We start from the raw sequence: 13,416 nt of genomic DNA on the forward strand, positions 1-13,416 counted from the left end.
TTTTTTCCTACCGTCGCACCCAAAGCCTTCCTCCCACGGCACCGTTAGTCAGCGCGTAGGCGAGAAGGCGCCTGTGTGTACAGGGGCTGAAAAACTGCGTTGTAGCTGTGAGGCTGGCCGGGGGCTGCCTCGGCCTCTCCCCGGGTCGCTGTCGCCCTCAGGGGTCCCTCTCTGCGAGGGGTCTCGGCTCCTCCCCGAGGGTGCCGGGGGATGAGGTTGCCTCTCAGGGGCTTAGGCCTGGGCCCGGTGGCCCTTCCCTGACGGACGAAGCAGGGAGGGCGGGTGGTGTAGGCAGCGAGGGGGCGAGGGTCCGCGCTGAGGGGGCTCCACGGCGGGAGCCCCTCGCCCCCTCAGCGGGGGAAGGCGGCCATGGGGCGGGGTGGCGTGAGGGGACGGCGGCGCCGGTGGAGGGCGGAGGGGGGGGGGGGGGGGGGGGGAGCGGTGGGCTGCGAACGTGTGTGCGCCTGTGTGGCGGCGCGGGCGGCGTGCCCCCGCCCTTCCCCCGCCGGCGGCCAGCGCTGCGCGGTGGGCTGGCGCTGGGGTATTTACGGTAAGGTGGACCCGGCGGTGGCGGCTGGGTGTCAGGTGATCGGCGCTGAGGAGCCGTTGCCGCCGCCCGGGGAGGAAAATGCAAGATGGCCCAGCGGGGCCGTGAGGGGCTCCGCGGCGCCCCCTCCCCGGCGCGTAGGGCCGGCGGGAAGCGTTGAGGCCAACCCCGCCGCGCCAGAGCCCGTCCCCGGCGGGGGCACCGAGCCATGGGGCTCTGCTACAGCCTGCGCCCGCGGCTCTTCGGCGACGCCGGCGGCTCCATCTCCAGCGCCGGCGCCGCCTCGGAGCCCGAAGCGCCGGCGGAGCCTCATGCCGCCCCGCAGCCTCAGCCCCTCGGCGCCCCGCTTCGGCCCGGCGGTAAGCCCGGCGGGGAGGCGGACGGGCCGCCGCTGCTGCTGCAGAACGGCGGCGGTAACGGGGCGGCCCCCGAGCGGCCGCCTCTGCCCAAGGCCGGCGGCCCCGGTGGCGGGGGGAAGGCGGCGGCGCGGCAGCAGGCGCTGCACCAGCCGCCGGCGCTGCAGAGACCCTGGGAGAAGCTGCGCCTGGAGGAGAGGGAGGCGGAGAAGGAGGCGAGGAAAGTCAGCAAGAGCATCGACCGGGCGCTCAAGGAGCAGAAGCGGGAGTACAAGCAGACGCACCGCCTGCTGCTGCTGGGTACGCGTGTGTGTGTGTGTGCGTGGAGCAGTGTGCGTGTGCCTGTGCGGGGCGTGTGCCGGGGCGGGCAGGTGCCCCGCGGGGCTCCCCGGCAGCGCCCCCCCCCCCCCCCCGGCTTCCCCTGTTTTCCGTGGGCGCCCTCCATCGCTCCTTTGTCTCCCCGCTGCCCCCCCCCGCCTCCGTCCCCGGGCTCTCCCCCAGGCAGGTTTACACCTTTCCCTCCCCCCCCTTCCTCCTCCCTCTCGGCCCTCCTCCCCCCTTTTGGCCCTGGCAGTGGCTTTGCAATGGAGAACACGAGGGGTGCTTGTCCTGCGAGGGCGAGCGGCTCCACCCAGGCCGCCGGGCGGGAGCGATGCGGAGGGGGCAGCCCCGGGGTCTTCCGGGGGAGGGGAGCCCTGCCCCGGGCGGGGGGGGCCGCCTCGGCCAGAAGTTGGTTGTCTTAGCGCCCGAGCAACTCGGAAGCATTAGGAAAAAAAAAAAAAAAAAAAAAAAAAAAACCAAACAAAAAAACCCCACCAAAACAAACCCACAGTAGCAAGGAGGAAAAATGGCCATGCATAAGATGTGTAGAGCCTGTGGATGGTCCTCCTCCGCCGTGCGTAACCAGGGATGGTCTGCTGAGGAGCAATAGTGGGGGCTTGTGGCTCCTACACGAGAGGAGTGCTGATGAGCAATAGCAATAGGCTCCTTATTTAAAGAAGCAGCAAGCGGTGTAGGTGGAGATAAGTGGCTGTAGGTATGTACGTATAGTCCTCGCAGACATCGCCTCTACTACAAGATGTGTTCTTCAGCTGTTGGCCCTCAAATTTTTTTAGGGATGACTTGTCAGCTTTTGTCCCCTCTCCCCTGAGGCGCTACCTGCAGTCTGCTATTGCCACTGCTCTTTCTAAGCATTAGTTAATAGTCCTCTCCAGAGGATTTGTACCAGCTGATACATTTACAGTATGAAAACCACAGGGGTATCTAATACAAGCATCTCATTTCCTGCAGGAAACAGAACAGTCATACTGCAGGGCTTTTTTTTTTATGGTCTGGGCAGAGGGCTTGTTTGGCCTCTTAGCTGTGGTCATAAATCTCTGTTTTCTGTCAGCGTGGAAATACCGATTTGCTTTTGCGTTAGCTTGCTTTGCGTGTTTTCATAAAGTTGTGTGGTACAGAGTTTCGGTGCTTATCTATGTGTCTTCCAGATTTTGGGTAGCCTTACGTCTGTCTTTATAAAGCTGTGTTTCCATGTTATTGGATTCCTTCATTCCTGTTGGTGGGTGAGGGGCGGACAAAATACAAAATACAGTAGTGTAAAAAAGGTATAAGCAATGTTTGCGAGAACTGTAGTGCTCCAATTCTAAAAAACAAATCATGGGCTTTATTATTTCCCATAAAATACCAGCCTGTAGGATACCAGTACAGCCAGTAAAAGGAAAGAGAAAGAAGATGTAATTCCTACTCCATGGAATTAATAATACTCTTTGTAAAATGTTTCTTCTGATGCTGGAACTGTTACAGTATTTAACTCTAAAATTTAAAATATTCCATTAAAAAAGTGTATTTTAAAAAGGTTTTTCTTCCTGTAACATCTGAAAGTATGTTGTGACCAATATGGCTACCAGAAGGCAAAGATACTAGTTGGTGACCTTCCTCTAGAGAGGAATGTAATTGCTTGAACAAAAGGATCCTAACAAATAGGTACTGCATGTAGTCTATAACATGGGTGGTTGTCATAGTAAACCAGAGCAGTACGCACCTGCTCAGAAACAATGCAATTTGAAAAATAAACCATCTCTGACCCTTGACACCCTGAAAGACACTCAACACTCCCAAGACTCTCTGTGTTGAATTTTGTATTAAATCTGTGTCATAATCAGAAAATACTCTCTTGTTCTCTGTATTGCAGGGAGGAAATGCTGGATTATTGTTTCAGCCCTGGCTGATCAGGGCCTGACATAAATGTTTGATTTGGGTGTAGGGAGAGCTGCAGGTGCTTTGTGTTGCTGTTTGCAAAGAAGTAGAAATTCTGCTCTAGTTAAGAGGAAAATATTTAGAATGGGGAAGGGTTTATTTGTCCGAGAAAGAGTAAAGCAAAATTGCATTGCACAAGGTAATCGTTTTCAGTCTTGCACAGAGGAAAAGACTTGGGATGCATGCAGAGGTCTTTTAGATCAAAGAATATTATCGGCTTGATATTTTACAGTGCTTCTTGTGGTAAATAACTTGATCCCTGTCCCTAAGGTCTTCCTGGGAGAGTGAACCTAAAAAGCGAACCTTTGCTGGAGAGAGGAGGAATATTTTTGTAGATCAACATGGAGGAAATCCATAGCAGCGGAGAAATGGTGAATGCAGTGACAGCAGAGCACTGTCACAGAATAAACAAAGTTGAGCAACAGCATTGGTGTGGGCTTTGTTTCTTTCTGTTTCTTTTAAATACAAGTTTGTAAATAATAGCTTTGATTTGGTTTGTCCCTGTATGTCTTGTACCTGAACTGGGGCAAGTTTAGAGGATATTATTGAAATTTTAGAGGAAAACACTGTATAATTTAAGGAGCTACAACTAGATGTGAAAAGGATATACAGATAAGTGCACTAGTATAAGAACATTAATAATCTCTAGAGTCTCTAAATAAGTAGTATATTAGAAGAGAAGCTTCTATAAATGCCTGAAAATGACCTTTCCCTAAAAGCACACTAATTCTCCTTTTATTATGTCAAATGAAAACAATCAGCTTTGTGATGAGCTATGCATATAAGTTACCAAAATATTATGAAGCCTCAAAGGCGTTTTTTAGCATATGTTGGTAAATAGATCTCTAAGAACATGTTCTTACCTGTCACAGCTTCCCCCCGATTAATGTCTCATGCTGCACATGATGTTTTGACGCTCCCCTCTAACCTACATTTAGAAACACTTAACGTGTTTTGTCATAACCAGTAGTTGTCAAAAGGGGGGTATGCGGTAAGTCCTTGAGAACAGCTCTGTGTGTGCCTCCCACAAATAGGTGTATCTGTATCAGGTGGCTGTAACTGTGATGCGGGGGCTTTCCTGGTGCACTGGAGTGACAGCAAACATGGTTTGAGTTGGTTGGTTTGTTTTTCTTCTGCAAGAAGATGAACCTTCACAAAATGGAAACTTGCTTTCTACCGCAATTGGCTGTTTCTTGTTTAATGTCCACTTTAAAAAGAGGAGAAAGGGCTGGAAACCTTGAATTGATTAATGTGCACTGTATTATTGGCAGGTTTTTATTTCCTTTTATTTTTATAAGTGAAAATGTTAATCTGTGCAGAATTCTTAGGATGCTTTTGCTAACCTTGAGATGAGAATTTTTTTTAAGCATCCATATTTATTGCACAGATTTACAGGGCTTGGTCAGAGTCTTGTAGCTTTGGTTTCTGTCTTGTTTTCTGTTTGGTCTTTTTTTCCAGAGAACTGCAGATACTCTCTTCTACAAGACTGTTTAGTTGATGATTTCCTAGAAGCTGTACAAGCATTACAAATCACTTTGTAGAAGCAATTTAAATTCTCATTTCCAGTCTTGTATTTTAAACTATTTTGGGAGTAAGTGGGGTGAAGGGGGATTGGCTCTAAACAAAGTGCTAACCATTGTGGTATAATTAAGGCTCATGTAATGTTGAAGTAAGCCATAAATAGAAATAATTTTTTTTCCTAGTTAGCTGTTGTCTTCTAGTCTCCTCTGGCTCCTGTTTTTTCCATTTCCCCTGACTCCTGGTTGCTGTCCTAAATTTGGATGACTTTCTCAAGCAGAACTCATTCTTTTGCACTTCCCTGCTAAACTGAAACTGAAAGTGCTGGGAGTAAAAGCTTTTCTGTTCAACAGAAACTGAAAGTAATGATACAGGGATTGAGGGAGGGAAAATGGAGATAGTAGTTTTCTTCCTTTAAAAGGTCCTGTAGCTGCTTACATGATATTTAAGTATTGACTTGATAGTGAAATTTAGACATATTTGATGATGTTTATACACAAAAGTGTATAAAACATACAAAGAAACACGGTTCCCCTGAATTAATGGAAATCAAACACAAAAATGCCTTGTCAACCTTGGGGAGTTCCTAAGCTGTAGATCCCTGAAAGCTCGGAGGTGTATAACAAACATAATGCTTTACTACAGTTTTATTTTCTTAACTACACACCTATTGACTGTTGTCAGAATTACACTGTGTTGCAAAAAGGATTTCTGCTCTGACAGCGGCTTTCAGGCTAAAATTGCAGTCTGTTATTTATGTATGCTGCATCAGCAAACCCTTAAATTTATAATCCCCAAACCAATTTTAAGTATTAAAATTAAACTTAATAAATCTTATTTTAAAAATAACTAACTTTTATATAGTGCCAACTCATGCTTATTGATAAATACCTGAATTTAGTTTAGCTTGATGTGCTGATACTTTGCCTGTGCCTGCATAAGGCTGTGTGCTTGGGGTGTTTTCCCTCTTACCACCAGAGATGATGCCCTCCCTGGTCCGTAACTGAGCTGGGCACCGCTGCTTGTGTTCCAGGGTGTTGCATCTTCTTGTTGCATCCTGTATATGCCTATCTCGTCTTTACAAAAAAACTTGTTGGTTTGTGTTGGTAGATTTTGGATCCCTATAGCAAGGTAGTACTAGCATGTAGATAATGGAAATAAAATTGATAGGAACAGATATTTTTAGGACTTGAGATAATGGGCTGCAAATACCGACCAATGTAATAAAGTAAATGGGTTCTATAATCCCTAATCCTTTGGATCATTCGCATATCTTTCCAAATGCTCTTCTGGTTTTGTTGTAACTTATGCCATCACATTGAAGTGTATATGCATGCCTTGCAGATGAGGAAACCAGTAGGCGGAAGTCATCAGGACATGTTGGAATTAGTTCTTTGGGCATTTTTTAAGTGTACTGAAAGTGATCCCTGATTTACAACACTTAGCTTTTCTTTATTCTGTAGATTACTGACTAATTGCATTTGGCCCATGTTTAGCTGTTCTAACTGATTTCAGCTCGTTGATTAATTTTGCTTATTTTTTAATCACTTTTAAGGAAAAAAATACACTTTTTTTGTTCTATTCTATGTTATGTGTAGTAGTGTGTCATGGTTTAACCCCAGCCAGCAACTAAGCACCACACAGCCTCTCGCTCACCTTCATCACAGTGGGATGGGGGAGAGAATCGGAAGGGTAAAAGTGAGAAAACTCGTGGGTTGACATAAAGACAGTTTAATAGGTAAAGCAAAAGCTGTGTGTGCAAGCAAAGCAAAGCAAGGAATCTATTCTCCACTTCCCATGGGCAGGCAGGTGTTCAGCCATCTCTAGGAAAGCAGGGCTCCATCACGCCTAACGGTGACGTGGGAAGACAAATGCCATCATTCCCAATGTCCCCCCCCCTTCCTCCTCCTTCCCCCAGCTTTATATGCTGAGCATGACATCGTATGGTCTGGAATATCCCTGGGGTCAGTTGGGGTCAGCTGTCCTGGCTGTGTCCCCTCCCAACTGCTTGTGCCCCCCCAGCCACCTCGCTGGTGGGGTGGGGTGAGAAGCAGAAAAGGCCTCGACTCTGTGTAAGCACTGCTCAGCAGTAATGAAAACATCCCTGTGTTATCAACACTGTTTTCAGCACAAATCCAAAACATAGCCCCAGACAAGCTACTATGAAGAAAATTATCCCAGTCAAAACCAGCACAGAGTGCTGGGAGGCTCTAACTGCTGAGCAAGGTTGGGTTCTGCAGCTGTTACTTAGGCAATATGAACTTTCAGTTGTTAGGCAAGTTTTGCATATTGGTGTGTATTCCACAAATGCTTATCATAACATAGTGTCTTAATTAAGCAAGCTATGCTAATATCTTCTTTGTCTTTTTAAGCTCCCGTTACCATTGTAACTTGTTGACTGCAGAAATTTTAAAGAGTATATAAAACTTTGGGATTTGTACATTTGTTTTCTCTTTCCCCATGCCTTCCCCTGCCCCGCCCCCAGAAGAAATACAGTTTATTAGAAGAAATTATTTAGAATATTATTTAGAATTATTACATTATTTAGAAGAAATACAGTTTGATACTTTGTTCCTGTGTTCATCCCTTTCCACTGCCTAAGCCCGCACCCCATATTTCCTACCTTGCCAGCCCTTTGGCATTCCTTAACTGAATCTTATGATATTTTTTCATTCTCCAAGAACACTGTATAAATGATACTTATATTGTGGGGTTTGGTTTTTTTTTTTTCCATTTTAGCATCTTTTACACAGTGAAACTGTACAAATTTGGGGAAATATTTACTGGTTGTGGGGGTTTTTTTTCCCTAGAGTCATGGCTTCCTTCAACTTACTTTTCAAGTCAGGTACCATTTGAGCTTAGAAAGTTGAATTAATTTTAAAAAAAATCTTTCTTCTTTTGTTTTTAATCCAACAGCCTCGTTGAGCTGTGGGGGAAACCTGGCCTTCTCTCTGCTTACTAAGTTTAACCTATTTGATAGCCTGTTCTAGGAACACTTTGCTTTCACTGAATGATAGGAAATGATTCTTCTCTATGGACTTCTGAACAATAGTAGAGAAACAAAATGGTGCAAGTAAGATAACAGAGCTGTTGCTTACCCTCCAATAGAAAGGATAGAAATTTCTGAGTTACCACTTTTACATTGGGGAAGTCTTGACCATACCTTTCAGTGTTTTCTTAAATTCTGTGTGGTTTGGATCTTTTGTAATGTCCAGTAAGAAGCTCTTTGTAGAGTAGATGCTTGATGGGTTGAACAAATGAGTAAAATGAAGCACAGAGCAGATGTTATTCAGCATGTTGACTGGTGCCACGGTCCAAAAGAAATCTAAAGCTGTCTTTCACTGAAGATGCAGATCTATTTTTAGAGATGGAAAATGTATGTCAGTAGTTATTACTTATTATGTTCTTAATAAAAGCAGCCTTTTGTAGATAGTTAAAATCATCCAATTATGGTTAAGGTTTACAGCCTTGTGTAGTTGTTCAACCCTGTGAGCTATTTGTTGTGCTGCAGTCATCAACACATCTTTCACTTTATGGGCAGAAGCTTGTCCTACTGTGCCATTACTTAAAACTGTCTGGCAGAACTGTTTTAGTTTTTTTTTAATTTTGTATGTTTTCTTTTGACTGATAATATCATAAATTAATAAGGCTGGGTGGTTTGGTTTTTTGCTTTTTAAATACCCAGGAGTGCAGGGTCTTGAAGAAATGCAGCTTCCTACCTGGCCTATGCACATTGTATTTATGCCTTTTCCAAAAGTGAATGAGCATTAAGTATACTGACTAGCGATGTTTCATGTTATCCCTGCAGCACTGTATAGCTATATGTGAAACTCCTGTCTCTCGTGATTTGTCTGCACATGAATATTGAATAAAAGTTTAAGGACTTAAAGCCTCACTGGATAAACTTTATGAAGAAGGAAGGACATACTGTTTGGGACTAGAATAGATAAAAAGTATTTAAGAAAATATTTGATTTTTCTTTGTCTGTTTTCACATGCAAAGGATCAAAAAATCCAAGAAAAAACCTGCCAATTAATGTCTGTAACATAAGGCATAACATCAGTCACCTGTAGTGGAAGATCTTAACTGATAAGATCTCTTTGAAGTCAAACTTGAATTTCTTCCTCAAAATCTGGTATTTTACTTTTGTTTGTTTTTAAACTTAAGTTTGAAGAATTATAAATTCCACTTACATTTAAAGTAATGTTAGGTTTCAAGAATAATAAATTATTCTTTCCCAAAATACCATTACTGTAGTAAGTCAGATCGAGGTCGTATTTTAAATTCTATACTGTAAATACTTAGCTAAAATAAAGTTAAAGATGACATCATGTGGGAACAACATGCATTTTGGAGCTTATAAAGCTGTTAAAAAGTATAAAGTGTGTGTCGTCCCCCCCCGCCCCAAGTATTTAAACAAAAAGAATTGAAAAGTCTTTCACTTTCTCTATGATAAGCAATACAATGTTGACAGTTTCTTTTAAGAAGACTTCATTCCTATAAAGGGCAAAAAGGAAGCTCTTCTCAGCAGTTAATTCCAGCAAATTATCTAGTTGGTCTTCAGAAGCTGCAGAAAAGGAGAACATTCCTTGTGTGATTTGGGTTAGTGCATGCATTGGAGATAAATAGCAGGCTGAAAACATCTCTAATAAAAACATGACAATAAATTGAGTCCTCAGTCTCTGTGGGTATTGTTTCCCCACTCCCAATCCCTCTGTTTTAATTATTTGAAAATACATACTTTTTGATACATGTAATATACACTGTATGTAACTTGTCATATGTGGATCAAAATGGATAGAAAGAGTTTTATGTTTCCATCATGAAGAATGAAGGCTATGCTAAACTGCCCAAAATGTGGATGATCATGGGTCCTTATTCTTCTGTGCAAGTGAGATTTATATTAAGCAATTTAATCTTTTATTGAAAACTGTCGCAAACATTGCTGCAGACATTACCAACTCTGTTATGGTACAATTCTCTTAATTATGGAGAATTAGTCATTCTGGATCTTGAAGCAAACGCAGAATGTACTGCATGGTGTTAGGCAGTGCCTTCCTAATAATCATCTTTATTTTCTTGAAAGCCTCATGTGGAGGACTAAGCTACAACAGAAGCAAGTTGCTTTTTTCTTTCAGTGAGAGGACTCGTTCATATTTCACGTGCTTGAATTAATTTCATGTTGACTGAAGAATAGTTTTCTATTCCAGATGACGCTTTTTTCAGATAGAGATACACACACATGTCTGTGCGTGCACACATGCCACCAGTGAAGTTCTTGTAAAACATGGTAGATAGCCATGAGGAGTCTAGGTAAGTTAAACAAGCCTGCAGGAGTATGTGGTTGGATTATATGCTGGTGTATCTCATAGGCTTAAAGCTTTGTAAGAACAGGGCAAGTCTAATGGATTCCGTAACAAGATTGTTTTTCTTTTCATCCTTTGACTCACTGGATGTTTGAATTACAAAATAGACTTACAGTGTTATCTTCTGCTTGTTCTGAGCTTGCTGCACTTGTCTAATTCACTCTCTAGGAGAGAGATGAACAAGATACTAAGTGCTTCTAACATGTGCCAGCCTTTGCAAAGACATACTTCTTTTTTTTTTTTATGTTCTTACACAAACTAAAAACCTAAGATGCAGAAGAATATAATAATTTGTATAAAGGACATATGCAGAAGTAACCAGTTCATAATCTGTAAAGGTATGGTTAAAAAGGTTTTGGGGTTTTTTAATTAAAAAAAAAAAAAAAAAAGTCTTTTTTCTTTTCTAAATGGCAAGATGCTATGGAAGGTATTCATGTCTCATAAAGTGTCTGTTTTCTCCCAATCATTTAATCATCTAATACTAAAAACTGAACAAAGAAAAAAATCCTTGATGTGTACAAGATAAGTTTTTCTGCTTCAGCTGTGCTTAAGAACCTTGTAGTACACTACAAGTATACTGCGGTTACGTGTCAAGCTCTGCAACCTAGTCATGCCTAAACAAGCAGGAAAACTGCATTAAGGATTGGCTATAACTTAAGGTGACTTTCAGATCCTTCTATTCATTGGGTCTACTGACTTGTGAGCATGGCTTAATGCAGAACAGTAGCGGTTCAAACTGTTTTGCTTTTATCCCTTGAAAATATTTCCGTGAAGGAAAACAGATGGGATCTACAGGACAATAATTCTGGTTCAGATTGAGTAGTTGATGTTACTTTCATTTAACATTTTGAAAGAAAAACAGAAATCTGAAATTCTTTATAGTATTTTCTCACAGTCTTTGTTGGGGGAGGTGGAGCATAAAAACCAACCAACCAACAAACCACCCTTCTTCCATGTGAATTTCTATGGCTTTGGTTTGTTGAACAGAATTGAATTTCAAGTTCATATTGATTTGGATTGTGCCTATAGATGAAATAGCACTGGGAGGGGAACAAAACCTTTTGGCAGTTGGAGAAAGACTGGATAACAAACAGCATTTAAATAACTGGCATGCATTGTTCCTTTTAGTAAATACATTTTTCTTCTTACTTTTAAGAACATTTTGAACAGCCTTACACTTTCTGTGATTCTTCAGTGCTCTAAAGCATTTAATTTCTCTTAATGGAAGACTGATACAGAAGCAGTAGAGTTGCACTTGGTTTAGTGCTTCCTGATGTATTGCTTTCAGATCAGAAGCTGTAGCAATCCCTCTGATGCTTCCATGAGCTTCCAGCAATTCCATTTCTCCTCCCTCAGGTTTTCTTATTCTACTTGATGTGACATCGGGATTCATGAGCTTGTTTGTTCAATAGTGTCTTTCCAACCTGATTATTATTGAAATAGTACAGTTGGTATGGTGTTGGTTTTTGTTGGGTTTTTTGTTTTGTTTTGTTTTTAAATGGGGAAACTACAATAATATTTAAGGAGGCAACATATTCACTCGTAGGGCCTTCTACCTCTTAACTATATATAAAGCTGAGGATGTTGACTCAGCAGAGGGGAAAAAAAGAACAAAAATGCCTACAGTGGTGTTTGGCTTGTGATATGCAGAACTCTCTTCTGTCAGTGGATTCTGGCTCCAGGTGTATGTCAGCTATGTCTTTGAACTACCAGAGGTGGAAGGAAAACTGTTTCATGTAAAAGCTGAAAAGGAGAGAATAGTTTCTTGATACTTGAAGTTGCTCATAATTTAATGTAGAAAGGATCGCCTGAAAAGTAATCTACTCCAGAGACCATTTGGCAATAGTCCTTGTCTGGTTAAAAGGGATTCACAGATATGTGATCTATCTGCTGGAGACTGAATAATACTTTCTAACATGTCAGGAAAAGTTAAAGCAGTGCAGTGAAAGATTAAACAGCCTTTCAGAGGACTGTGTTACAGAAGGGTTTGGGGTGGGCAGGGGTGGGACGGGACTGTCTTTCATGCTGCTTCATGCTATGCCCAGTACCGTTGCTAGTGCTTCTGCTCCAGCAGTTTCAGAAGGAAATAGGGACTCTGATGCTCTGAAGAACGAGCAGATGTTTCACGCTCGGTCTGCCTCCCTATACAATGCTTGAGAACAGGTATGTGTTAATACCTGGTTCTGCTCTTTGGGGAGACCATTCACCTTAATGCCACAGTTTCTTGGGGGTTTTGTGCATTGCTTGTGCGAGCAATGGCACAGCCTGCCAAGGTTCTTCAGCACCTGGTATTCTAGTACAAGTAGATTGGGTGCAGGGCGAAACAAATACATAACCTTCTCAAGCCTAAGCAGCATAACATCAGTACATCCTACTATGTTGACTGCCACTGAAATGTAAAAGGTCTCTTCTTCTGGTTTGATTCCACCCCCCCCCCCCCCCCACCTTTGACTTCCTGTTTAAAGTGAATCCAAAGCCTCCCTGTAATACCTCACTTTGTGTTTCTTTAGAGGTCAAATAAACTTATTTCAAAGTAAGAATTTCTGACGGTTTGTTTTTTGTTGGGTTCTACCCCCCCCCCCCCCCCCCCCCCATGCATTCTGTATCCTGATACCCTTGGTAAAAGAGTAATTGGAAGCTTACTTGAACTGGCTGTTTACATGATGTGCAAAGAAATGCTGAATTAATCTCTCTTAATCCTATGTCAGAAAAAACAATTTGAAGATACTACTGAGTACCAAATAAATAAATACACAGCATCTTTTGAGTTCAATCCTTTATCCCCTAATACAGTTCTCTCTGAAGTTAGACTGGTAAGACTTTAGTATTGGTAGCTGCTTCATCAGTGTGAGGTAAGCAACCAGACAGTGGAGCAGATTTAAGGAATTTATGAATAAGTAGACTGAAAGTCCAGAAGTAACTAGTAAGACTTTTCCATGCAACTATCTATATAACCAAGAAATCATTTTACTTCCCAGTTAGTCTCTGTGCTCAAAATTATTAAGTTGCTTGAATTTTAACATGAATATTACTAAAGTAATCTTCATATAGTGTTCAAGCAGTGGTATTGTTTGGGACCTCTTATTTCAGTTCTGAATAGGACACACACTGACCCACCCACCAACTTCAGCTTCTATTTGGCTGGAATTCATACTACACTTGCTTTCTCCAGCTTGTTTGTAGCTGTAACTCATGTAGTTATTCCATTCCTTGAAAGAAAACAGGCTGGAAAATATTCCTTAAAAGCTAACTGTGCTCTTCACCTATTGCTCTTGTCTGAACTGTTTTTTCAACGTCTCAGAAGCGGGCAATGCCTGCTTCTAATGGTGTTTTTGTTTGTATTTATTTTCTGGAGGAAGCATTGTTTTTCCTT

General features: G+C 42.7%; 1 protein-coding gene across 1 annotated transcript in view; it reads left to right on the forward strand.

Moving 5' to 3' along the window:
- The first annotated feature begins 494 nt into the window (after positions 1 to 494).
- The window catches only part of GNAL (G protein subunit alpha L), a 197,269-nt gene continuing 184,347 nt past the window's right edge, over positions 495 to 13,416 (forward strand). The window contains exon 1 of the mRNA XM_030012134.2: positions 495 to 1,203. Coding sequence (XP_029867994.1) covers positions 756 to 1,203 — 448 coding nt within the window. The 5' untranslated portion in view covers positions 495 to 755. The remainder of the gene's footprint in view (positions 1,204 to 13,416) is intronic.

The sequence above is a fragment of the Aquila chrysaetos genome, chromosome 4, assembly GCF_900496995.4.
Source record: "Aquila chrysaetos chrysaetos chromosome 4, bAquChr1.4, whole genome shotgun sequence".
Taxonomy (NCBI): domain Eukaryota; kingdom Metazoa; phylum Chordata; class Aves; order Accipitriformes; family Accipitridae; genus Aquila; species Aquila chrysaetos.